Here is a 24,325-nt window from a genome sequence, read left to right on the forward strand (position 1 = left end):
TTTCTTCCTTTCTTCCTTTCTTCCTTTCTTCCTTTCTTCCTTTCTTCCTTTCTTCCTTTCTTCCTTTCTTCCTTTCTTCCTTTCTTCCTTTCTTCCTTTCTTCCTTTCTTCCTTTCTTCCTTTCTTCCTTTCTTCCTTTCTTCCTTTCTTCCTTTCTTCCTTTCTTCCTTTCTTCCTTTCTTCCTTTCTTCCTTTCTTCCTTTCTTCCTTTCTTCCTTTCTTCCTTTCTTCCTTTCTTCCTTTCTTCCTTTCTTCCTTTCTTCCTTTCTTCCTTTCTTCCTTTCTTCCTTTCTTCCTTTCTTCCTTTCTTCCTTTCTTCCTTTCTTCCTTTCTTCCTTTCTTCCTTTCTTCCTTTCTTCCTTTCTTCCTTTCTTCCTTTCTTCCTTTCTTCCTTTCTTCCTTTCTTCCTTTCTTCCTTTCTTCCTTTCTTCCTTTCTTCCTTTCTTCCTTTCTTCCTTTCTTCCTTTCTTCCTTTCTTCCTTTCTTCCTTTCTTCCTTTCTTCCTTTCTTCCTTTCTTCCTTTCTTCCTTTCTTCCTTTCTTCCTTTCTTCCTTTCTTCCTTTCTTCCTTTCTTCCTTTCTTCCTTTCTTCCTTTCTTCCTTTCTTCCTTTCTTCCTTTCTTCCTTTCTTCCTTTCTTCCTTTCTTCCTTTCTTCCTTTCTTCCTTTCTTCCTTTCTTCCTTTCTTCCTTTCTTCCTTTCTTCCTTTCTTCCTTTCTTCCTTTCTTCCTTTCTTCCTTTCTTCCTTTCTTCCTTTCTTCCTTTCTTCCTTTCTTCCTTTCTTCCTTTCTTCCTTTCTTCCTTTCTTCCTTTCTTCCTTTCTTCCTTTCTTCCTTTCTTCCTTTCTTCCTTTCTTCCTTTCTTCCTTTCTTCCTTTCTTCCTTTCTTCCTTTCTTCCTTTCTTCCTTTCTTCCTTTCTTCCTTTCTTCCTTTCTTCCTTTCTTCCTTTCTTCCTTTCTTCCTTTCTTCCTTTCTTCCTTTCTTCCTTTCTTCCTTTCTTCCTTTCTTCCTTTCTTCCTTTCTTCCTTTCTTCCTTTCTTCCTTTCTTCCTTTCTTCCTTTCTTCCTTTCTTCCTTTCTTCCTTTCTTCCTTTCTTCCTTTCTTCCTTTCTTCCTTTCTTCCTTTCTTCCTTTCTTCCTTTCTTCCTTTCTTCCTTTCTTCCTTTCTTCCTTTCTTCCTTTCTTCCTTTCTTCCTTTCTTCCTTTCTTCCTTTCTTCCTTTCTTCCTTTCTTCCTTTCTTCCTTTCTTCCTTTCTTCCTTTCTTCCTTTCTTCCTTTCTTCCTTTCTTCCTTTCTTCCTTTCTTCCTTTCTTCCTTTCTTCCTTTCTTCCTTTCTTCCTTTCTTCCTTTCTTCCTTTCTTCCTTTCTTCCTTTCTTCCTTTCTTCCTTTCTTCCTTTCTTCCTTTCTTCCTTTCTTCCTTTCTTCCTTTCTTCCTTTCTTCCTTTCTTCCTTTCTTCCTTTCTTCCTTTCTTCCTTTCTTCCTTTCTTCCTTTCTTCCTTTCTTCCTTTCTTCCTTTCTTCCTTTCTTCCTTTCTTCCTTTCTTCCTTTCTTCCTTTCTTCCTTTCTTCCTTTCTTCCTTTCTTCCTTTCTTCCTTTCTTCCTTTCTTCCTTTCTTCCTTTCTTCCTTTCTTCCTTTCTTCCTTTCTTCCTTTCTTCCTTTCTTCCTTTCTTCCTTTCTTCCTTTCTTCCTTTCTTCCTTTCTTCCTTTCTTCCTTTCTTCCTTTCTTCCTTTCTTCCTTTCTTCCTTTCTTCCTTTCTTCCTTTCTTCCTTTCTTCCTTTCTTCCTTTCTTCCTTTCTTCCTTTCTTCCTTTCTTCCTTTCTTCCTTTCTTCCTTTCTTCCTTTCTTCCTTTCTTCCTTTCTTCCTTTCTTCCTTTCTTCCTTTCTTCCTTTCTTCCTTTCTTCCTTTCTTCCTTTCTTCCTTTCTTCCTTTCTTCCTTTCTTCCTTTCTTCCTTTCTTCCTTTCTTCCTTTCTTCCTTTCTTCCTTTCTTCCTTTCTTCCTTTCTTCCTTTCTTCCTTTCTTCCTTTCTTCCTTTCTTCCTTTCTTCCTTTCTTCCTTTCTTCCTTTCTTCCTTTCTTCCTTTCTTCCTTTCTTCCTTTCTTCCTTTCTTCCTTTCTTCCTTTCTTCCTTTCTTCCTTTCTTCCTTTCTTCCTTTCTTCCTTTCTTCCTTTCTTCCTTTCTTCCTTTCTTCCTTTCTTCCTTTCTTCCTTTCTTCCTTTCTTCCTTTCTTCCTTTCTTCCTTTCTTCCTTTCTTCCTTTCTTCCTTTCTTCCTTTCTTCCTTTCTTCCTTTCTTCCTTTCTTCCTTTCTTCCTTTCTTCCTTTCTTCCTTTCTTCCTTTCTTCCTTTCTTCCTTTCTTCCTTTCTTCCTTTCTTCCTTTCTTCCTTTCTTCCTTTCTTCCTTTCTTCCTTTCTTCCTTTCTTCCTTTCTTCCTTTCTTCCTTTCTTCCTTTCTTCCTTTCTTCCTTTCTTCCTTTCTTCCTTTCTTCCTTTCTTCCTTTCTTCCTTTCTTCCTTTCTTCCTTTCTTCCTTTCTTCCTTTCTTCCTTTCTTCCTTTCTTCCTTTCTTCCTTTCTTCCTTTCTTCCTTTCTTCCTTTCTTCCTTTCTTCCTTTCTTCCTTTCTTCCTTTCTTCCTTTCTTCCTTTCTTCCTTTCTTCCTTTCTTCCTTTCTTCCTTTCTTCCTTTCTTCCTTTCTTCCTTTCTTCCTTTCTTCCTTTCTTCCTTTCTTCCTTTCTTCCTTTCTTCCTTTCTTCCTTTCTTCCTTTCTTCCTTTCTTCCTTTCTTCCTTTCTTCCTTTCTTCCTTTCTTCCTTTCTTCCTTTCTTCCTTTCTTCCTTTCTTCCTTTCTTCCTTTCTTCCTTTCTTCCTTTCTTCCTTTCTTCCTTTCTTCCTTTCTTCCTTTCTTCCTTTCTTCCTTTCTTCCTTTCTTCCTTTCTTCCTTTCTTCCTTTCTTCCTTTCTTCCTTTCTTCCTTTCTTCCTTTCTTCCTTTCTTCCTTTCTTCCTTTCTTCCTTTCTTCCTTTCTTCCTTTCTTCCTTTCTTCCTTTCTTCCTTTCTTCCTTTCTTCCTTTCTTCCTTTCTTCCTTTCTTCCTTTCTTCCTTTCTTCCTTTCTTCCTTTCTTCCTTTCTTCCTTTCTTCCTTTCTTCCTTTCTTCCTTTCTTCCTTTCTTCCTTTCTTCCTTTCTTCCTTTCTTCCTTTCTTCCTTTCTTCCTTTCTTCCTTTCTTCCTTTCTTCCTTTCTTCCTTTCTTCCTTTCTTCCTTTCTTCCTTTCTTCCTTTCTTCCTTTCTTCCTTTCTTCCTTTCTTCCTTTCTTCCTTTCTTCCTTTCTTCCTTTCTTCCTTTCTTCCTTTCTTCCTTTCTTCCTTTCTTCCTTTCTTCCTTTCTTCCTTTCTTCCTTTCTTCCTTTCTTCCTTTCTTCCTTTCTTCCTTTCTTCCTTTCTTCCTTTCTTCCTTTCTTCCTTTCTTCCTTTCTTCCTTTCTTCCTTTCTTCCTTTCTTCCTTTCTTCCTTTCTTCCTTTCTTCCTTTCTTCCTTTCTTCCTTTCTTCCTTTCTTCCTTTCTTCCTTTCTTCCTTTCTTCCTTTCTTCCTTTCTTCCTTTCTTCCTTTCTTCCTTTCTTCCTTTCTTCCTTTCTTCCTTTCTTCCTTTCTTCCTTTCTTCCTTTCTTCCTTTCTTCCTTTCTTCCTTTCTTCCTTTCTTCCTTTCTTCCTTTCTTCCTTTCTTCCTTTCTTCCTTTCTTCCTTTCTTCCTTTCTTCCTTTCTTCCTTTCTTCCTTTCTTCCTTTCTTCCTTTCTTCCTTTCTTCCTTTCTTCCTTTCTTCCTTTCTTCCTTTCTTCCTTTCTTCCTTTCTTCCTTTCTTCCTTTCTTCCTTTCTTCCTTTCTTCCTTTCTTCCTTTCTTCCTTTCTTCCTTTCTTCCTTTCTTCCTTTCTTCCTTTCTTCCTTTCTTCCTTTCTTCCTTTCTTCCTTTCTTCCTTTCTTCCTTTCTTCCTTTCTTCCTTTCTTCCTTTCTTCCTTTCTTCCTTTCTTCCTTTCTTCCTTTCTTCCTTTCTTCCTTTCTTCCTTTCTTCCTTTCTTCCTTTCTTCCTTTCTTCCTTTCTTCCTTTCTTCCTTTCTTCCTTTCTTCCTTTCTTCCTTTCTTCCTTTCTTCCTTTCTTCCTTTCTTCCTTTCTTCCTTTCTTCCTTTCTTCCTTTCTTCCTTTCTTCCTTTCTTCCTTTCTTCCTTTCTTCCTTTCTTCCTTTCTTCCTTTCTTCCTTTCTTCCTTTCTTCCTTTCTTCCTTTCTTCCTTTCTTCCTTTCTTCCTTTCTTCCTTTCTTCCTTTCTTCCTTTCTTCCTTTCTTCCTTTCTTCCTTTCTTCCTTTCTTCCTTTCTTCCTTTCTTCCTTTCTTCCTTTCTTCCTTTCTTCCTTTCTTCCTTTCTTCCTTTCTTCCTTTCTTCCTTTCTTCCTTTCTTCCTTTCTTCCTTTCTTCCTTTCTTCCTTTCTTCCTTTCTTCCTTTCTTCCTTTCTTCCTTTCTTCCTTTCTTCCTTTCTTCCTTTCTTCCTTTCTTCCTTTCTTCCTTTCTTCCTTTCTTCCTTTCTTCCTTTCTTCCTTTCTTCCTTTCTTCCTTTCTTCCTTTCTTCCTTTCTTCCTTTCTTCCTTTCTTCCTTTCTTCCTTTCTTCCTTTCTTCCTTTCTTCCTTTCTTCCTTTCTTCCTTTCTTCCTTTCTTCCTTTCTTCCTTTCTTCCTTTCTTCCTTTCTTCCTTTCTTCCTTTCTTCCTTTCTTCCTTTCTTCCTTTCTTCCTTTCTTCCTTTCTTCCTTTCTTCCTTTCTTCCTTTCTTCCTTTCTTCCTTTCTTCCTTTCTTCCTTTCTTCCTTTCTTCCTTTCTTCCTTTCTTCCTTTCTTCCTTTCTTCCTTTCTTCCTTTCTTCCTTTCTTCCTTTCTTCCTTTCTTCCTTTCTTCCTTTCTTCCTTTCTTCCTTTCTTCCTTTCTTCCTTTCTTCCTTTCTTCCTTTCTTCCTTTCTTCCTTTCTTCCTTTCTTCCTTTCTTCCTTTCTTCCTTTCTTCCTTTCTTCCTTTCTTCCTTTCTTCCTTTCTTCCTTTCTTCCTTTCTTCCTTTCTTCCTTTCTTCCTTTCTTCCTTTCTTCCTTTCTTCCTTTCTTCCTTTCTTCCTTTCTTCCTTTCTTCCTTTCTTCCTTTCTTCCTTTCTTCCTTTCTTCCTTTCTTCCTTTCTTCCTTTCTTCCTTTCTTCCTTTCTTCCTTTCTTCCTTTCTTCCTTTCTTCCTTTCTTCCTTTCTTCCTTTCTTCCTTTCTTCCTTTCTTCCTTTCTTCCTTTCTTCCTTTCTTCCTTTCTTCCTTTCTTCCTTTCTTCCTTTCTTCCTTTCTTCCTTTCTTCCTTTCTTCCTTTCTTCCTTTCTTCCTTTCTTCCTTTCTTCCTTTCTTCCTTTCTTCCTTTCTTCCTTTCTTCCTTTCTTCCTTTCTTCCTTTCTTCCTTTCTTCCTTTCTTCCTTTCTTCCTTTCTTCCTTTCTTCCTTTCTTCCTTTCTTCCTTTCTTCCTTTCTTCCTTTCTTCCTTTCTTCCTTTCTTCCTTTCTTCCTTTCTTCCTTTCTTCCTTTCTTCCTTTCTTCCTTTCTTCCTTTCTTCCTTTCTTCCTTTCTTCCTTTCTTCCTTTCTTCCTTTCTTCCTTTCTTCCTTTCTTCCTTTCTTCCTTTCTTCCTTTCTTCCTTTCTTCCTTTCTTCCTTTCTTCCTTTCTTCCTTTCTTCCTTTCTTCCTTTCTTCCTTTCTTCCTTTCTTCCTTTCTTCCTTTCTTCCTTTCTTCCTTTCTTCCTTTCTTCCTTTCTTCCTTTCTTCCTTTCTTCCTTTCTTCCTTTCTTCCTTTCTTCCTTTCTTCCTTTCTTCCTTTCTTCCTTTCTTCCTTTCTTCCTTTCTTCCTTTCTTCCTTTCTTCCTTTCTTCCTTTCTTCCTTTCTTCCTTTCTTCCTTTCTTCCTTTCTTCCTTTCTTCCTTTCTTCCTTTCTTCCTTTCTTCCTTTCTTCCTTTCTTCCTTTCTTCCTTTCTTCCTTTCTTCCTTTCTTCCTTTCTTCCTTTCTTCCTTTCTTCCTTTCTTCCTTTCTTCCTTTCTTCCTTTCTTCCTTTCTTCCTTTCTTCCTTTCTTCCTTTCTTCCTTTCTTCCTTTCTTCCTTTCTTCCTTTCTTCCTTTCTTCCTTTCTTCCTTTCTTCCTTTCTTCCTTTCTTCCTTTCTTCCTTTCTTCCTTTCTTCCTTTCTTCCTTTCTTCCTTTCTTCCTTTCTTCCTTTCTTCCTTTCTTCCTTTCTTCCTTTCTTCCTTTCTTCCTTTCTTCCTTTCTTCCTTTCTTCCTTTCTTCCTTTCTTCCTTTCTTCCTTTCTTCCTTTCTTCCTTTCTTCCTTTCTTCCTTTCTTCCTTTCTTCCTTTCTTCCTTTCTTCCTTTCTTCCTTTCTTCCTTTCTTCCTTTCTTCCTTTCTTCCTTTCTTCCTTTCTTCCTTTCTTCCTTTCTTCCTTTCTTCCTTTCTTCCTTTCTTCCTTTCTTCCTTTCTTCCTTTCTTCCTTTCTTCCTTTCTTCCTTTCTTCCTTTCTTCCTTTCTTCCTTTCTTCCTTTCTTCCTTTCTTCCTTTCTTCCTTTCTTCCTTTCTTCCTTTCTTCCTTTCTTCCTTTCTTCCTTTCTTCCTTTCTTCCTTTCTTCCTTTCTTCCTTTCTTCCTTTCTTCCTTTCTTCCTTTCTTCCTTTCTTCCTTTCTTCCTTTCTTCCTTTCTTCCTTTCCTTTCCTTTCCTTTCCTTTCCTTTCCTTTCCTTTCTTTTTCTCTTTCTTCTTCTCCCCTCCAATCAGCACATCAAAATAATTTATCTTTCTGGTAACTTGGCAGTTAGTTTTATCAATGTTACATTTTTTTCATTGCAAAGAAGACAAAGCAAATTGTACAGTGCACTGAGAGTGACTCATCAAAACATATGCTGCTTGTCCTTTTGCCATACACCTTGGTTTCTCCTGCATGCTCTGCCAGCTGGGCACTGCAGCAGCAGTTACCTTATAGAGTTACCTTAGACACCTGGGAAGGAAAATGAGCTGCCCGGCATGGCTGAGACCTGGGAACAGAGCTGGGCAAATAACTGATTTGAGACCTCGGGGGCTAAATGAAGGAAACCAATTATTTTTGACCAAACAACGTGTTGACCTGAATTAAAAAGCTCCATTTACAGCTTTGCTTTTTGTTCCCCCTGCCTCTTTCAATGTAGGAAAGAGGAGAAGACATGGTTGGTTTTGCTTTATTATTATTATTTTTTTTTTAAATGGAAACGAAAAATGTTCATTAAAAAAATCAAAATAGCTAATTTTAACTGACAAAAAAACCCCAAACCTTGTTTTCTTCCAGTAGAAAAACAATTTTAAGAATTCTACACCAACAATTTTAGTTGAAAAACTTGTTTTATTTTTCTGTTCCTTTTCTGATGAATCAAATCCTAAGCGAAGTGTTTTTGCTGGGAAAGAAGGTTGTGAAGGGGTTATGCCTGGGAAACAGAAGGAAGAGCCACCGTAGTGGCATCCCACTAGCCCAGGGCAGGAAATTCAGACGGCAAAAAAACGTTTGGAGATTTGTAATATATAGCTCCTCCTTGTGGTAACATCTCTGACCTGGAGTGTCAACCTCAGCCAACTCATAGTTCATCACATCTTTTAAATACTGATTATGTATTTTTTCATTCAAGAATTGTTCAGAATGTTTTCCCCTCTCACCACCAGATAACTGAATGTGGTTTATCTTCTAAATACCAATGTTCATATGACAGGACAAGCCATAGCTAAAATCCTTTGATCTGACTGCTGGTGGTAAGGATTCCTTTGAGATCAAAAGTATGCTGGGATAAGGAAGCCTTCCTCAGTGGTTTGCTTCAAGCAGGCACGACTTTCTCCTCTCCCCTGCAAAGATTTGCTTGATGACTGTTTCTTTTGCTCTAGTACCTGTCCCAGTTCAAAGGACTATTTGACCCCAATGTGACTAGAACCAACTTTGATGTAACGTGGTCCACAGAGTTTATGCAGAGCCCCACTTTTCAGTTCTTGCTGCTTCAGAAAAAAAGCAGCTAATATGTGAGGCTGAGACTTGGTACAGGAGTCTGACAGTTTCAGGGCTGGAACCTGGTGCCCTATATACTGCTGAAGTCAGACCTGATGTGTGTAGGGAGGAAAACAAGCTGGTACACCAGAAAGTAAAGACTGGCAGCTTGATTCAGAAACCGTTTTAAAATGAGTCCTTATCCAGACGATGGAGTTCTTGAAGGCTTTGATGAAGACTATGCCATTCATATAAAGCATGGAAACATTAGATTTTGGTGTGCTAGAAGTGATGATCTGTGTGAAGATTTGCTGTCAATGGTCATGGTATTGGATTATGGCAATCAGCTTGGCTGGGTAGCCACTAAAAGGATGCTAAGGGTATGAATCTTGTCCGGAGAAGCCCTTTCTCTCTTGCTTGTGATCACCTTCAGTATCTGCAGTAACAATGTCAAAATCAGTGATATCGATAAATAACCTAAAACATTCGAGACTGCCTTAAGGTGATTCAGCAGATACAACTTCAGGGAGGAAGTATACATCCTCCTGGCGTTCACCTGATCTTACAAAAGCCATCTAAAATGTAAGTGCCTAAATCCTAGGCAGGTGTCTAGCCTTCCTCTGAGGTTGGAGGATAAAGGACCTTGGTGCTGCAAAGCTTTGCAGCAGACTATGGTACTGGATGCCTGTGTTTAGGTATTTGGAGTCTGGGCTACATTTCAAAGGTCTGGCCCTCACCTGAGATGAGCTGATGCATGCCTCATGTGGCCAGGCAGGCCAGTGACTGTCACACACTTGTATTTAAATTGTCTTTTTCTTTGCAGCTATCCAGAAACTGAGTGGCACGGTGCAGATAACAAATGTGAAATACTCTCCAGGCTTTAGCAATACAAGCAGTGAGGAATACCAAACCTTTGCACAGCTCTTTCTTGATGAAGTAAGTGGCTAAGAAGGATTTGACCTGTTACCGGTCTCAGGGAAACCATGTGTATGATCTTTTCCCCATGAAGGCTCCATGCCATGTGTGTCCCTAGACACACTGCTCGGTCTGAGTTCCCCTGGCTGTCTGGGGCTGCAGGATGACTGTGCAGCTGAGTTTTAAAGTGACATCAGGATTCGGGGATTCTCTGGCTCCTCCATTTCCTCTGCTTCTCATACCTGGTTAATACTGGCTAATTGATTTCCTCCCAGAGTGTCGTAAAAAGTTAATGGGTATTTGCAAAGTGCTCTGATATGCTTGCCCTGCACAGCAGTATATTAATGAACTGTTATTACTGTTATTATCCTTCTTCATAGAATCGTTTTTGTTGGAAAAGACCTTTAAGATAATCAAGTCCAACCATTAACCTACCACTGCCAAGTTTGCTGTCATAGTACCTGAAAGTACTTCTTATAACTACCCTTGTTTTTGTAGCCCCGTATCTGGAAAGGGAGTGGTTTCTTGATAAATCACCTCTGCCCTCACTTGTAATTAGAGTGCAGGATATCAAAACACCCTGCAATATGAGCTCTACCTTTAACACTCTCATAGCTCTCAGGCAATGCCTTTAGCAGCATTGCACCTAATTTATTAGTGAATTTATCAGAAATTTCTTCCTGCTCATGTTTACTCAAGCACACCTGTGCTTGGAAAACTGCAGGTTATGCTGGGCTGCTTTATTGCCTGCCTTCTCCCCACTTCACTATCGGTGGTTTTAGAAGCCTGGTTAACTGTGATGATAAATCCATTGCTGACAATTGTATGAATTTCCAAACCCTTCAGAGGCCTCCCTGAAGTCTCATTGTGTGCCATTACAACCTGTCTGAGAAATACAGCTGCCTGCAGTGGGTGCAGTGACAACAGTGTCAGGCCAGTGTGGGCTTGGGGACAATGGAGGGAGGGAAAATAGCAATCTGTTTAGCTGTGCATCATGTTTTGTTAGTTATCAAGTAAGTTTCCCACTGGTTGTTAACTGGTTTGCACCTTTCTGGATGTGGTAGTGGAGCACAGCTTTCTCCCAGTTGTTTTGGCCCCAAGCTGTCACATCAGAAAAACAGTCACAAAGTGAGAGTGATGTGATTAGCAAAGTGGAAAGGAAGCAGTTCTCCACTGACCTCACTCCCATTCAGCATCCCTCCCTGCCCGAGGCTATTTTGGAATAGCATAGTATTAAAATGGGCTAAAGCAAATACATTATCTTCATTCAGATACCTTAATCCACATAAAAACGGATACAAATATATTTGGAAAATGTGTATAATCATTGCATAAAGGAACCAAAGAAAGTTTTGTGTCAGTTTTACCTGGTTCTCAAAGTTTCAGGCAGAAAATGATCCCTTGTGATTATAAGGAACTAACTCCTTTTTTTTTGCAGCGCACCAGTTTTGTGGCTCAGCTGGTGAGATGTGTTAGTGTTACTTCCACCTACCTCTGAGCCACTGCATCTAGGCTATAGCTGCATACCTGCTGTGTATGGCAAAATATGTTGCCAGCGTTTTGTTGCAAACATTGTGCTTTTAGATGTCAAAGGAAATAAAGTTTAGGAAAACAGAAAGACCTACATATTTTCTTTTCAGGCTCTGAGGGCCAAAAATTGATCCTTTAAAGTAAGTGAGGGAAGTTTTGTGGGCTTTAAGAGCACTGTCAGGTTCCAGTTAAATACATTTTGCCAGAGATTTTTTTTTAAACCTCTTTGGAGTCACCATCAACAATTCAGAGGATTTATAAATCCTAATGTGTATAATGCTCTTTAGTGTAGAGCTTCCCCCGTACTTAAGTGCCATGAGGTTAAATTGGCAGCACAGCAAATGGAAATATCATCTTTTAAATAATGTGTAGATGAGAATGAGGTAAAACCGTGATGTGACAGCTTGCACTGTCATTGTCCAGGCTACCTTCACCATCCTTCTTGCAGTGCAGATGGAGAACAACATAGCTAAGGGCAAGAGAATATTTTAGTCTTCTTGGGTCTCGCTCAGCCTGTCTTTTGCAACAGCCAAGAAGAATATCATGGCAGCTATGGCTTGTTCTCCAGAAAATGAATCAGGAAAAAAAGGTTTTAATTGAAACTGTTTTAACTGAGGTGCGTTTAATTCTTGAGTGGAAAGGTTGTTTTGAATTTGAGTGTCTTAAACTTAACTGATTGACAAAAAATGAGAAACTAATAAATGATATTGCCTTATCAAGGTGACCCTCCTAATTTAGAAGTGTCGTAGCCTTTGTTTGATGTAGCTTAATGCACACAAGAAGATTGCAGGTAAAGCTATCTGAATATGGAATGAGTGTTGAACCAGGGATTAGGGCAGTTTCCTTATTCCAGTGTAATTTCACCTCTTTTGTTAATTTGAGTTTATCCACAATATGAGATATTCTTAAAGCTGCTGGTGATGGAGTCTGGGCAGATGTGTGCTCTAGTACCTTCTCTCTGAAGGTGCAGTGGGGACTGTTTTTGAAAAAGTAGCCTTCATGCAGGGTTCTGTTCAAATTAGTGTACCCTTTACTTACCAATTTCCAGTTTCCAGACTGCCAGTGCATTCCCTGCTCTGCCAGCCATGCAAGATCCTGTGCAGGCAACCACAATAGTTCCAACAAGCTGCTGACATTTTGCCTGGGACCTATGGATGGGTGGTCCCAGAAAACCTGCAAACATGCTTCAGCCACCCATGGGGTGAGCCTCACAACCTGGGTTGGCCACCCTCCTGTTGCTCAAAAAAGCTATTGGTCTTTCCCAACCTGTTAAATTTGATTTAGTGGGACTTCCATCTGGCCCTGAACTTAGACCTTGTCTGCCTCCTGTTTTTCTTTACTGAGCCAGGGACATTCCCTTTCCTCAATGCTGGTGTTAATTTTGATCATGTTCTCTTCCATTCTTGTGGCTCTTCTGGCACGCTGGTCTGGCACTGCTTAGGTTTCCTTTGTGTGCTACAGAAATTGTAGATAAAATCATGGATCCCAAGATAATTTATTTGTCTAGTGAGAAAATCTAATATTGAACATTTCCTTCTAAAAAGTTCACTCTTCCTTTTTTTTCTAGCTGCACTTAATCTACCATGACTTTGATAACGTAGGATGTGGTACCCGTCGTGAAATCCGGTAGCCTACTAGATAAAGGGTTTTGTAGTGTCACCTAGTGGCTAAATACAAATACTGTGAATGTCCCCTGACACTTTTCAAGCTCCTAGTCCTGCATTGTGAGGAAAAATATGAATAAGGACAACACAAACAAACAAACAAAGACAACATTTTCCAGAGCCCTAAGTAAAAAGAAGCACTACTAAAATTAAATATTCAGGATAGATGAAAAGGGAGTACATGTGAAATTGGGGACGGGCTAAGAGGACCTCACAGGTATGTGTATTTAGTGTCCTGACAAAAACGATGAACGATGAAAACTTAGGGCTGACCTCAGCCCCTCTAGGGCTGATGCTTGTGGAAAAGCAGAAAGGGAGAGGAGAAGAGGCCCAAGAGCACCCTGGCTTGGTGAAACGGGAGATTTTGGGGCTAACAAGGACAGCCTATGGTCTGTCCAGGCTTTCACAATGAATTTAGCTCTGTCTATCCTCACAACTCTGCCTGTATGTCCCATGGGGCATGCAAGGTTTGCTGTTTGGGACTTCAGGTGTGTGGGCATCCCTTCCAGGTGCTCGCAGGGGGTTTGTTCCATGCGTGTTACCTTTTCACCAAGCACGTGCAACACACATCAGCTCTGACAACACAGAAATGGGCTGCAGCATGTCTGCAAAATCTGGGCCTGTCTGCAGGGCTGGGTAATACACAGCAGGCAAGTAACTCGAGGCTGGATAGCACACAGGAAGCAGGGGAGTCAGGCTTGGCACGTAGATGTGCAAGAGCTGTGGTCACCTGGGAGAATCCAGCACAAAATGCACAAGCTCTATAGAATCATAGAATCATAGAATCTTAGGGGCTGGAAGGGACCTTGAGAGATCATCTAGTCCAACCCCCCTGCCAGAGCAGGGTCACCTAGAGTACATCACATAGGAATGCATCCAGGTTGGTTTTGAATGTCTCCAGTGAAGGAGACTCCACAACCTCCCTGGGCAGCCTGTTCCAGTGCTCTGTCACTCTTACAGTAAAAATTTTTTTCGGATATTCACCTTGAACTTCCTATGCTCCAATTTACACTCATTACCCCTTGTCCTATCACTGTTCATCACTGAGAAAAGCCTAACTCCATCTCCCTGACACTCACCCCTTATATATTTGTAAACATTGATGAGGTCACCCCTCAGTCTCCTTTTCTCCAAGCTAAAGAGACCCAGCTCCCTCAGCCTTTCCTCATAAGGGAGATGTTCCACTCCCTTAATCATCTTTGTAGCTCTGCGCTGGACTCTTTCAAGCACTTCCCTGTCCTTCTTGAACTGAGGGGCCCAATGCATGGGTGCAAGTGAAATGAAGCTGCTTCTCCTGTCAGCTCCCACTGCTGAGCCTTGCCTTGCCTCTTCCCTGGGCTTTTCCTGAGCATTACACTTCTGTCATAAGCTCTGCCTTAAACTCATGGCTGAAATCCAGCCCTGCTGCTCCAGATATTTCCTGCAGAAGATGTGTAGAGGAAGAAGGGGCTGGAACTGACTGCAGTGTAGCCTCCATCTGCCCCCTTAATTATCCAGAAGTTTGAGCTAGGGAAGGAAGTGAGCTGTGAACCGTAAAGAGAAGCCCTAGAACAGAGTGAGATGCTGGGAAAGAGGTGTGTGACTCTCCTGCACAGGGCAGTGATGTGCCGGCTCTCACCCGAGCCAAGTGCAGCTCACCTGGCACTTACGGTGCAGCTACCTCTGCTGCTCTGTGCCTGTCTCTCTGCTGGCATCTCCTGGGAGCCTGACAGCCACAGGAGAGCTAAGGCAAAGAGCAAGTATCCTGAGAAATCACAAACATTCAGATGTTTCTGTGACTGTTTCCATCCTGTGTTTGCACTGAAGCTAGTGGTTGCTATGTACAAGGAAACTATGTGTATTCCAGGCTCAGAAGGGTTCACAGGAATGGTATGGGATTTGTCCTTCACACACTGCTGGGATCTGCTCTCCTACCATGGGCAGTTGTCTGTTGCACTTTTCCTGGCACTTTCTAAGTGCAGCTTTAATACCAATAGCTTAGAACTGTACTGCCTTCCCTGATGCAGGTTTGGAAGTTATGTCCCACAACCTGTGTTGCTGCACTTTTTATTTGCAAGTGTGAAAGAATGTAAAAAGACTTCCCAGACACATATGAAAGATACTAAGAAATACACAGGATCTGTGAGCATCTTCTTGAGAAAGGTAGAGCAGAAAAGATTACATTCTAAAGGGAAAGTTTATTGCATTGCTGGATGGCATCATTCAGCCTGTGCTTACCGTGACATCTGGTCTTCAGGTATGTGCTCTGCCCATGTGGTTAGATGCATGCAGACCTCCATGTGTTTGCCCTGCTTTCCCCTGGGACATGCAAATAGGCAGGGAGCCCAATGCAATCTTATCGGGCTTCTTGTCTGGGTGACTAGAGGAAAAGGGACCTCGGGGAGCACTTGTGGATGTTTGCCATTTTCTCTTTGTGGTGAGATTCTCAGGAATAGGTCTGTATTTACGTGTATAAAGTTTTGTCAATGTGCTCTTTAAAGCTGAGTTAATATTAGCCTTGTGTCTTGTTCGGAGTTGGTCCTGTGAGATAATGCCATCTGACCTGTGGCTGCTCCTCCTGTGGCTGGTGCTTGGCCTGGAGATGAAGGGGCATGGTGCTGGAAATGCAAAAGCTGTTGTACATCACCACCAGGCTCCTGGGTGTGCCTGGCTGCCCTGCCCCATGGACTGCCCTCCTGTGGGAGTAGGAAGAGATGTTCCCATGGGCAGCTGCCCTCTGGAGGTGCCATCCGGCCTTGGAGGGTGGAAGAGGTCGAACACAGCTCCAGTCTGTTAATCTCTTCAAGAGGTGTTGGTGCCTCCATCTGAGCTGGACAGTGGACAACCTGAGCAGCCCAGCTGAGGGCTGTGTTTTCCCATCCCACAGAAAGCAGACCATCCTGCTCTCCAGTGTGGTAAAGGAGGTGGCTTCTGAGGCTATAATGACTAAGGCTCAGTATGCTTTGAAAAAGGTGGCATTTTCTTTCTTAGGCCACTGGAGAAATCTAATGTTACCGTGTACTGACTGTGATGTTTATTTTATTGATTTCTCTAGACTGATGTAAGCTCAGCTGTGATTTTGTGCTGCAATACCTTGAGTTTCCTTGTTCAAAATAGCTCAGAGTAATTTCCTGGCTCTGGGACTCTTGAGGAGGGCTGTGAGTCAAGGCTGTGTGCCCTGACGACAGCCAGAATTTGCAGAAATAATATGATACTCCTCAGGGAAGACTTTAATGGACTATTTCTGAAATCAGGTTGAGGACTAGCTTGATGGGAAGTTGAACTGTGTGGCAGGGATGATTAAATGAAACACCTTTCTGTTTTTTTGGGGTTTTTTTACCCTGGTCTGGGCATTTAAAAAGAGGTGTTATTTGCTTGGCTCTGGTGAGAAATCACTGTGAAGAAAGGCTTGAGGGTGTTCTGCTATAACCTCTAATGTACCTGAGCTGAGGGAGATCTCTGAGATGTATATGCAGCATGGTGTCAGGAGGCACCTTCATTTTCATCGGCAGCTCCTCCTTGTCTTGGGTTGCTCCCTCTTCCTGGAGGCATTTTGAGAGGCAGAACACAGCAGCTTCTCTGCAGTCTCCTCCCTCCCTCGCTCTTACCAGAATCAGGGACCTGTGCCAAATGACAGATGAGGTATCTTAATCTCTTTGCTAGTTTAATATTCACAGTTAAATACATACCTTATCTTTCAGCTGCTGTAGAGTGGAAACATTACAAAGGAAAAAGTCAATTTTCTGCTGCTTCCCTCCAGAGTATGAAGCACAATTATAATGCATAATGCTCTCTTCTAGGCAGTGCACAAAGCCTAAATTGTAATTGCTTCTATCTGTTCATCTCCATACGCATTTTTCTTTTTTTATTCCAGGTACATAAATCTCTGCCCCTTGAGGTTCTTCAGCAGATGGATGCTGGTTTGATTAAAGTGTTGATAACGGGTATAACTAATGGGAGCACAGTGGTAAGTTTCAACTTACTGATTGCAGAAGATGTGGATATCTACAGCGTCATCACCGCTTTTCATGATGCCTTTGAACAGAGCTCCTATTTCACAGTTGACAAGAGCAGTCTCTCCATACATGGTAAGGAGCAGCTCATATCCTAATGCTTCCTTGGATCTAGAAAGATTATAAAGCCTATTATTTTTCTGTATATTTTGAGGTGAAAGGATCTGTAAAATGGATGAAAAGCCATTCTCACTCCATATATTGCTCCTGCTTATCTATCCAATAAGCTTTTTCAGAGAACATCAAAAGATTAAATAAGAAGGGTAATAATGATCCAGAAGGACAAAACTGACTGTGTTTTGTTTGCGTGTTTGTTTGTTTGGTTTTGTTGGTTTGGTTTTTCTTTGTTTGTTTTGTTCTGTTCTGTTTTGTTTCACTGTAGCTAGAATGAATTATATAGAAAAGAAGGTCCCTGTACACAGCCATAACTAGCTCTGGTTAAAAGAATTTTGAAACACACAACCCCCAGCTTTGCACTGATAATTTTGCATGAGACAGAAACCTCAAGAATCAAATAAAGGAACATGTAAATTCTTCTGCATTGGGAATATGTATTTTTCTCACACCCCTGTGGGTCAGGAGTTCAGATTATAGTCCACACTTTGCCAAGGCCAGCACAATGGCTGATTATATTTCTTTTCCTTTATATGTAATTTATGTCAGTAACAAGAAACATCAGTCTCTTGACTAACTGTTGTTGTATTCTGTTTTGCAAATCTTTGTGTCATTTCTGAAAAAAATCCCAAATTCTGTATCCTAAGCAGGACACATTTGTCCAGAGAGTATTGTTAAAATCTCACCATAGAATTACGTCAGAAACCTGTCTGCCCTGTACATGCTCTGCCTGTTACAGCTGTGAATCTGGAAAGTCATATATAACATGTTAAATAGTAAGATCATGACTACCTCATGTTAGTGCTTTGTAGAGTGCCCACCCCCCTTGAACCTGTGCTAAAACAAATTATTTGTTTTAGGGCCAGGTGACCATAGAGCAGGTGGTTGGTGCTGCTTTCTGAGTCCTATCTAAGGTGGTACGTCCTTATTTGTCCAGTTACAATCAGACCTTGGGAAGAGAAAGGGAAGTAAAGCATATTTTTATTTTCAAAAGTAGATATTTTGTCCAGGTAAAAATTAAGAAAACAACTAGACTGCAACTTGGACCAGCCACAACCCTCCTGCTTCACTCATGCCGAGCACTGGCTGACCGTCTCCTCAGGAGTGTGAAATGGGGGTAGCAGCTGAGGAAGCCAGCAGGGTTAGAAGTGTCCCCTTGGGCACAGTTCAGGAGGATAGGAGCTCTGCAGCAGGTTGCCTCCATTTCAGTGAGTATCTGCCTGAGAATCATTGGTAGCACAGCTCCTGGAGGGATTTCAGTGCCTGGCAATTGGCCCTCTAGGCTGGGCTTCTGGTACCAACCTCTCCTAGATGCAGCAGCTGCCTGACATATCCGGTAGAGTATGACACTGAAGAGGTGTAATGCCACGTGCTTCCATTTCAGAACCATCACTTTTTCATTTATACACTCTCCACCTTTGTCTTTTGCTTAAATATACCCAACAGATTATGATGAGTGTGAAAGTGAAGATGACGACTGCTCCCCGGATGCATCGTGCTTTAACACACTTGGGTTTTACGAGTGCAGCTGCAATGAAGGATTTGCTGATGTGCATCCAGAAAGGCCTGGAAGAAGCTGTGAAGGCAATTTTTAAAAATCATCTAATGGCTAACTGAACTCCTAGTGATATGGTCTTTACTGGATTGTGGTCACACTTGCCACGGGTCTCGAAATTTTGACAGGGATAAATTTGGTTCATTGTTTTCAGCTGGATCCTAATTGGAAATATCTTGCAGATGTCTTTAAGCGTTTCTGATGGCAATACTCTCTCATGAGAGTTTACTATATTATTTACTATTTTAAAATTTAATGCTGTCTTTGTGAGGTTCTTTTATGTGTCTGTTTTCTCATATTTGCCATTAAAATTAGACAGGATTGTCAAGATTGTTACTGATTTTAATTAGCAGCAGCAGAGGGGACAGCAGAGATAATAGAGAAGGGAACAGAAAGCACTAGGTACACAGTTTGACCTCTGTGTGGCAGCAGGGATGAAATGTTCATATTACAAACTGGTTTTTTTTTGTATGAGTCAATGAATCTTGCTCCTCCCTTTCCTTAAATAATTTGTTAGCTGATGTATGATGGGTCTTTAAGCTCCTAAAATATTTTAGGCTTCTTCAGTAGTTTCTATTTGTTTTTGTAACCACAGTGATAAGCTGCTCTGTGACTGAAGTCACAAGGATTTGTCAACTGATACCAACCTTTGCTCTGTTTTGTTTAACCAAGATATTTGGCATTACAGCGATGAGCTTTTGAAAAATTAATCTCTGAGAGAGCTTAGACTTTTCTTTTTCCTCCTTTCACATTCAAATCAGCAACATTTTAATTTGGGACATATCTGAAAGCTGGGCAGTTCCAGAAGAACACATACACACAGATATATATATGTACAGATTTTATATGTGGCTTGGGAAGTAGATGCTATTTTGTATGTACAACCTATTGAAACTATTTAAGAGAATTTCTGTGCAATGAGACATATCCTTTGTGTTTCACTGCAAATGGAATTCAGTATCTCAGTGCTCTCTAAGTCAGTGGAGGATGAAAATTCAGGTGGTTTTGACCAGCAAGGAGTCGTGGGGCAACCCCAAGAACCTGTGCTGAATGTCAAGTATTTGACATACACATTGATCTCAACCTGTGCTTCCCTTTTTCTACTGCTTGTTTTCTTCCTGAAACCATTAAATATTGCTCCTAACACATTTGTTCAACTGTCCTTCTCAGGGCACACATGCGCAGTGTGGGCCTGCTACATGTGATTTGTCCTGCACTTCCCTCAAAATGAGTGTTTTGAAGCACTCAGGGTCATATATTTTGGGTACCAACAGGTCACAAATGCAGCCAGATTTTTTAACAAACTGCTCTACTTTATACCCACAGTGTGCAATCTCCCACAGTGCTTGGCAAAACATAGGAACATTTGCTGAACGACTTACAACTGGGGATCACTTGCAAGAACTGATCCTCCAAAAGCTGTATATAGGTGTTGTACTTGAGGACACAAGTCTGTGCAGCATTCAGGAAAGAAAGCACTTCAGCTTTACTCACAGGCACTTTATGTATCTCTTGAGCTTTTTCTTTTAAAAAAGCCACATTTTTGACAGTAAGTAGAGTGGGTTAAAAAAACAAAAGATAGTTTCCTGCCAGTAACTGTGAGTTTCCTCCTAAGATCTTGCTTTTGCCTTATGCAATTGACCTGAACCTGTAAATTACAACAGTACCTTTATTTTTGGCTTCAGCATTTCCTCTCAGCAAGAAGACAACAGTGATGGACAAGAAACCTGTACACAACACAGTGTTACCTGTGACAGCTTTGCAAACTTCGACTCACATTTCTTCCACCGCTTCATTGAACTTCTCTACTACTAAGCACAAAGCCCTGGAGGACACCATGTCCTCCAGTGTGGTGCTGCCTTCTCTCACCAGGGATCCTGTGTCAAGTCCCAAGGTTTCTCCTCAAGCATCTCCTGTCCCCCTTGTTCAACCTGCCCAGGAGATTTCCATTAAAGATGCAGTAAGAGTGTTTTGTGAAATTGAGAAGATTGTCCTTGCTGTCCAGAAGAGATTTTTAGAGCAGGAGTCTATCCCTGAAACCTCCCTGTACCTGGGGGAGCCTCGCTGCAACGTGAGCATCAGCAATGGCACCCACGTTGTGCTGCAGGCAGGCTGGAGTGACTGTGGCACTGAAGTTGAGACTGTAAGTCCCCTGAGGCAGTGAATGTGAAGAAGTCCCAGAGCATATTTTTCTTTTGGAGTGGGAGGGAGGGGGCAAGCAATGTGGTGTAAAGGGAAGAACAATGGCAGAACCTTAGCTAAGAGCACAATCTACTAGTTGCTGAAAAGTTGGACTAATATTTTTGTAGAAAGAAACTTCTTTCCTGTGATGGAAAGTTACCTGTTTGGCACAAGGGGCATGCAAGAAAGAGAAGGGGAATCCCTGAGGTCAGGCAGAAAAACTCAGGGGGCTTTCCAAACTGAGAGTCACTTTCCATGCCTCTCTGGGTTCCCTTTACAGCTGCCAGGGTCTTCTCTTCTTAAAAGGAATCTCATAATTGTATTTAGACAAATACTCCAAGTGGTACCAGTAGTGGGGACAATGAGTGCTGACTCTTTCTTTTAATCCCAAAACAAAGGCTGAACTCTGGCTACGATAAAGTGTAGAAACTCCCTTGTGGAGCAATGATCATTGCAGACTGAGGATGAGGAGGAAGGCTGGTGGATTTTCATTGTCTCCCTGTACAGGAACTAAGATACTAGAGGTTTAATCTATTTGATTTTTGCAGCCAGGAGAATGCAGAATACCTAAGCACTCAAATCTGGTAACCCTGTAGCTCTGCTATGTCCTTGGAAACGCTGTTCACAAGTTGTGCTTTCTTCTTTCTGTGTTGCAGAACATGACTAATACTGTAGTGAAAAACATCCTTCGGAATGATGTTTCTGCTCAGGGAGTTATCCACCACTTAAAAGTTGCCAGTCCCATTCACTGTGTGTTTCAAAACAATCTCTTGACTTCCTCTGGATACACTGCAGAGGGGTAAGTAACAACTCTCTCTTCTTTGAAGTGCTGTTGTGTGGCTGAGCACTGATGCATTCGGAAGAATCCCCAGGGACCTAAGCTGTATCCAGTCACAGGACTTTCTGTGATAAGTAGTCTGGCATCCTGCAAGTCCTGTGCTCAGGTGATCCTTGCTATGTGCATCTCTCCAACTCCATCTAATGTGTGAATGGATCCAATGGTCAACAAGCTTGGCCATCGCCTGGCTAAACCATAGATGAAAATAAACTTTTGGAAGCTACTGATGCAAGTTTGGGAGCCAGAATTTCTGACTTTATTTTGCCTTCCTAGGCAATCACATGTAGTAATATCAATATTTTCCTGCCTTTGGACCATAACAATAGTGTGTAGGCATGCAGACTGTTATGTGGGTGCTGAAGATGGCAGTTTTTAATCCCCACAAATCTCTCTTTGATCAACTTGAAAAAAGATACACAATGCAAATACCTTTCTTATGGAAGGCTCCATCTTCAAATAAGATGGAATCAAATCCACTGTTCACAGAAAAGCAAATACATGTTCACAGTGAAGGTGGCAGCACAAGTTTTGCTTTGATGGTGTGTGTTCTGCACCTCCTCTCTCTGGCCTTGCACCATACTTAAGCTATCATCACCAAATCCACTTTCTGTTTCTTGACCCTCCAGACACTGTATTTTTATTTCTATCTTCCTGCAAAGTCTTTGTCAGCACCTTCTCTGAGCTCTATAATTTTCTCATCTCACTCATTGTTCAGATTTCTCCCTTCTCCTTATTTTTTTTTTTTTCGGCTTTTCTTCGCTAATCTTTTACTCTCCTTATTTTCAACTTTCAGACAGTTTGTAGTCTTGTTCCCCTTCAGATCCACTCAAATATCTTCTCTGCTTTATTTGGTTTACCAAGACATTCCACTCTGGATTTTCCCGCTTGTGTTTCCATGCTCCCCACCTTCCCAACTAAAAACGTGATGCGTTTTTACACTGCTCTTCTACAGTATCCTAACATTTGGACTGTAGGTAACTCTTCACTACTAAAATGCACAGGAGATGGAGAAACAGGCACTGATTTATAGAAATGCACAGTCAAATTTATGGTCTTTAAAGGAGGTTAATTGTTGTTTCAGACTTTACACCATCTTTGAGGATTTGCATGGATCTGGGCACTTCAGAACAGAAATGCAGTTATTTATTGGAAACACCTTATTCTTGGACTTACAAACTCACTTTCATCATACGTCTAGTTGTTTGAATTATGCCATATACATTTTTTTTTTTTTTTCGGCTTTTCTTCGCTAATCTTTTACTCTCCTTATTTTCAACTTTCAGACAGTTTGTAGTCTTGTTCCCCTTCAGATCCACTCAAATATCTTCTCTGCTTTATTTGGTTTACCAAGACATTCCACTCTGGATTTTCCCGCTTGTGTTTCCATGCTCCCCACCTTCCCAACTAAAAACGTGATGCGTTTTTACACTGCTCTTCTACAGTATCCTAACATTTGGACTGTAGGTAACTCTTCACTACTAAAATGCACAGGAGATGGAGAAACAGGCACTGATTTATAGAAATGCACAGTCAAATTTATGGTCTTTAAAGGAGGTTAATTGTTGTTTCAGACTTTACACCATCTTTGAGGATTTGCATGGATCTGGGCACTTCAGAACAGAAATGCAGTTATTTATTGGAAACACCCCAATACCAAAAAATTTCAGTGTCTCTGCCAGTGAGGATATACTGATTGAAGTGGGGATCCAACGAGCAGACAGCAAGCTCAAGGTGGTCCTCACTGACTGCTGGGCGACTCCAACTAATAACTCAGTGGATCCCCTCTCATTTGCTTTTATCAGCAACAGGTACAGCAATGACACTTGCAAACAGCATGTGCCATATCTTGGATCTTTCAGTGGTGCTGACTACCAGTGTGCTACATTTTAAATGCTTTTTATGTGTTTTCTCATAATTCATGTGCACAGTCATTTACCATTCTGACTGGTCACACCTTATTTGAACAAGGAAGGTAAGTACAAATATAAAACATTTTCAAAGGGTAATGTGGTAGTGGCTTGAGTTTGGTTGTCTTCTCCACAGTTTTGTAAAGGAATTGTAGTTTTAACCTGAGGAAATAGATTTTGGTCAGTAGTGAAAGACCATTGAGAAGTGTGTGCTTTTTCTATTTCTCTGTGGTTCAGATATTACCTGGAACTTATGTGACTCTCATCAATGAAGGTATAGGTTAGTTAATTCCTGTGTTTCGCAATTGACAGACCTTAAAATACAGGATAGTCCTTTTGCTCAGTAGCAGAAGCTATTCCTTTTAATAATATGTTCTTTCACTGTGTGTGTGGTGAAGCCGAGTTTAAATCCTTTCTGTCACTGTTTCCCTTCTTTTCCAACTCTCCAGCCACTTCTTGAGTCTCCTATTTCATCTGGATACTGTGAGAATAAAACAGCAAATATCCCCTTACAACCTCTGTGCTGCTGGAGGGCTGCTTCATGGCAAGTGTGGCTGCATCTTTCTAAAGGAGCTTTTCTCTTCCTTTTCAGCTGTCCCATCCCAAATACACACACCACACTGCTGGAGAATGGGAATTCAAGCAAAGCACAGTTTAAGATGAAAATCTTTTCCTTTGTCAACAATTCTGTGGTTTACTTACACTGCAGAATTCGTATTTGCATGGAGACACCAGGAAGCACCTGCAGGACGGTAAGGGTTTCGCTCCAATGCGCTGTTTTTCTCTGACATGCCATTTACAGTCCTGTTGTGGAATTCAAAGAGTAATGTTTCCAAACAGGGTTTAAAATAGCTCTTGAAGGTTTCCTTTATTCTCTGCCGAGAGCAGGGAGGAGTGGGAAAGGACCAAAACCACGTGGAAGTGTCCACCTTTCCTGTTCTTTATCCTTGTAGCTAAAAGCATGGAGCTTGCACAGAAATGGGTATCAGTGTTGGGGAACTTGAGAACTGAACCTTTAATGTCTGCTTAGGGTTGGCTAGAAGGCAATAAACAGAAGCTACAATGATATAGGTTGTTCAGAAATGTGTCAGCTCAGATGGACATGTCACAGAAAAGCAAACACCCCTATTGGCAGTGTCAGCAGCAAAGCCTGGGTAAACATTTGGGATGTTTTTCCTTCCTTTTTCATTGCCCTAGAGGTATACTTCTCCAGGTGAGGACTGAGGTGCCAGGAAAGGAACCTCAATGGCAGAAGAAACTTAAGTTTCTAGGGCTGTACATTTAATAGGGTTCATGATGGCTTTTTGAAGCCCTATTTCTTTTTGAAGCAATAAACCAAGCAATGTTCTAATAACTACTTCAGTTACTAATTTTCTGTGCTCCAAAGCATTGATTTGTTTCTTTTTAGTTCTTTCCATTGTTGTTTTGTTTTGTTTTGTTTTATTTTGTTTGTTTGGTTTTTTTGGTGTGGGTTGTGTTTTATGTTTGTGGGTTGTTTTTTTTGTTTTTTTGTTTTGTCTTTGTTTTTTTTTTGCCCCCTTACAGCAGACACACAGGAATTGTCCTCTCCCTCTGCCAAACTTCCTGGC

General features: G+C 41.1%; 1 protein-coding gene across 1 annotated transcript in view; it reads left to right on the forward strand.

Moving 5' to 3' along the window:
• The window catches only part of UMODL1 (uromodulin-like 1), a 69,493-nt gene that overhangs the window by 37,169 nt on the left and 7,999 nt on the right, over window positions 1-24,325 (forward strand). The window contains exons 13-19 of the mRNA XM_010000455.1: window positions 8,864-8,976; window positions 16,003-16,216; window positions 17,702-17,839; window positions 19,496-19,953; window positions 20,648-20,790; window positions 22,401-22,637; window positions 23,329-23,488. Of these exons, the coding sequence (XP_009998757.1) occupies window positions 8,864-8,976; window positions 16,003-16,216; window positions 17,702-17,839; window positions 19,496-19,953; window positions 20,648-20,790; window positions 22,401-22,637; window positions 23,329-23,488 (1,463 nt within the window). The remainder of the gene's footprint in view (window positions 1-8,863; window positions 8,977-16,002; window positions 16,217-17,701; window positions 17,840-19,495; window positions 19,954-20,647; window positions 20,791-22,400; window positions 22,638-23,328; window positions 23,489-24,325) is intronic.

This window comes from Chaetura pelagica, unplaced genomic scaffold (genome assembly GCF_000747805.2).
Source record: "Chaetura pelagica isolate M959 unplaced genomic scaffold, ChaPel_1.0 scaffold244, whole genome shotgun sequence".
Taxonomy (NCBI): Eukaryota; Metazoa; Chordata; class Aves; order Apodiformes; family Apodidae; genus Chaetura; species Chaetura pelagica.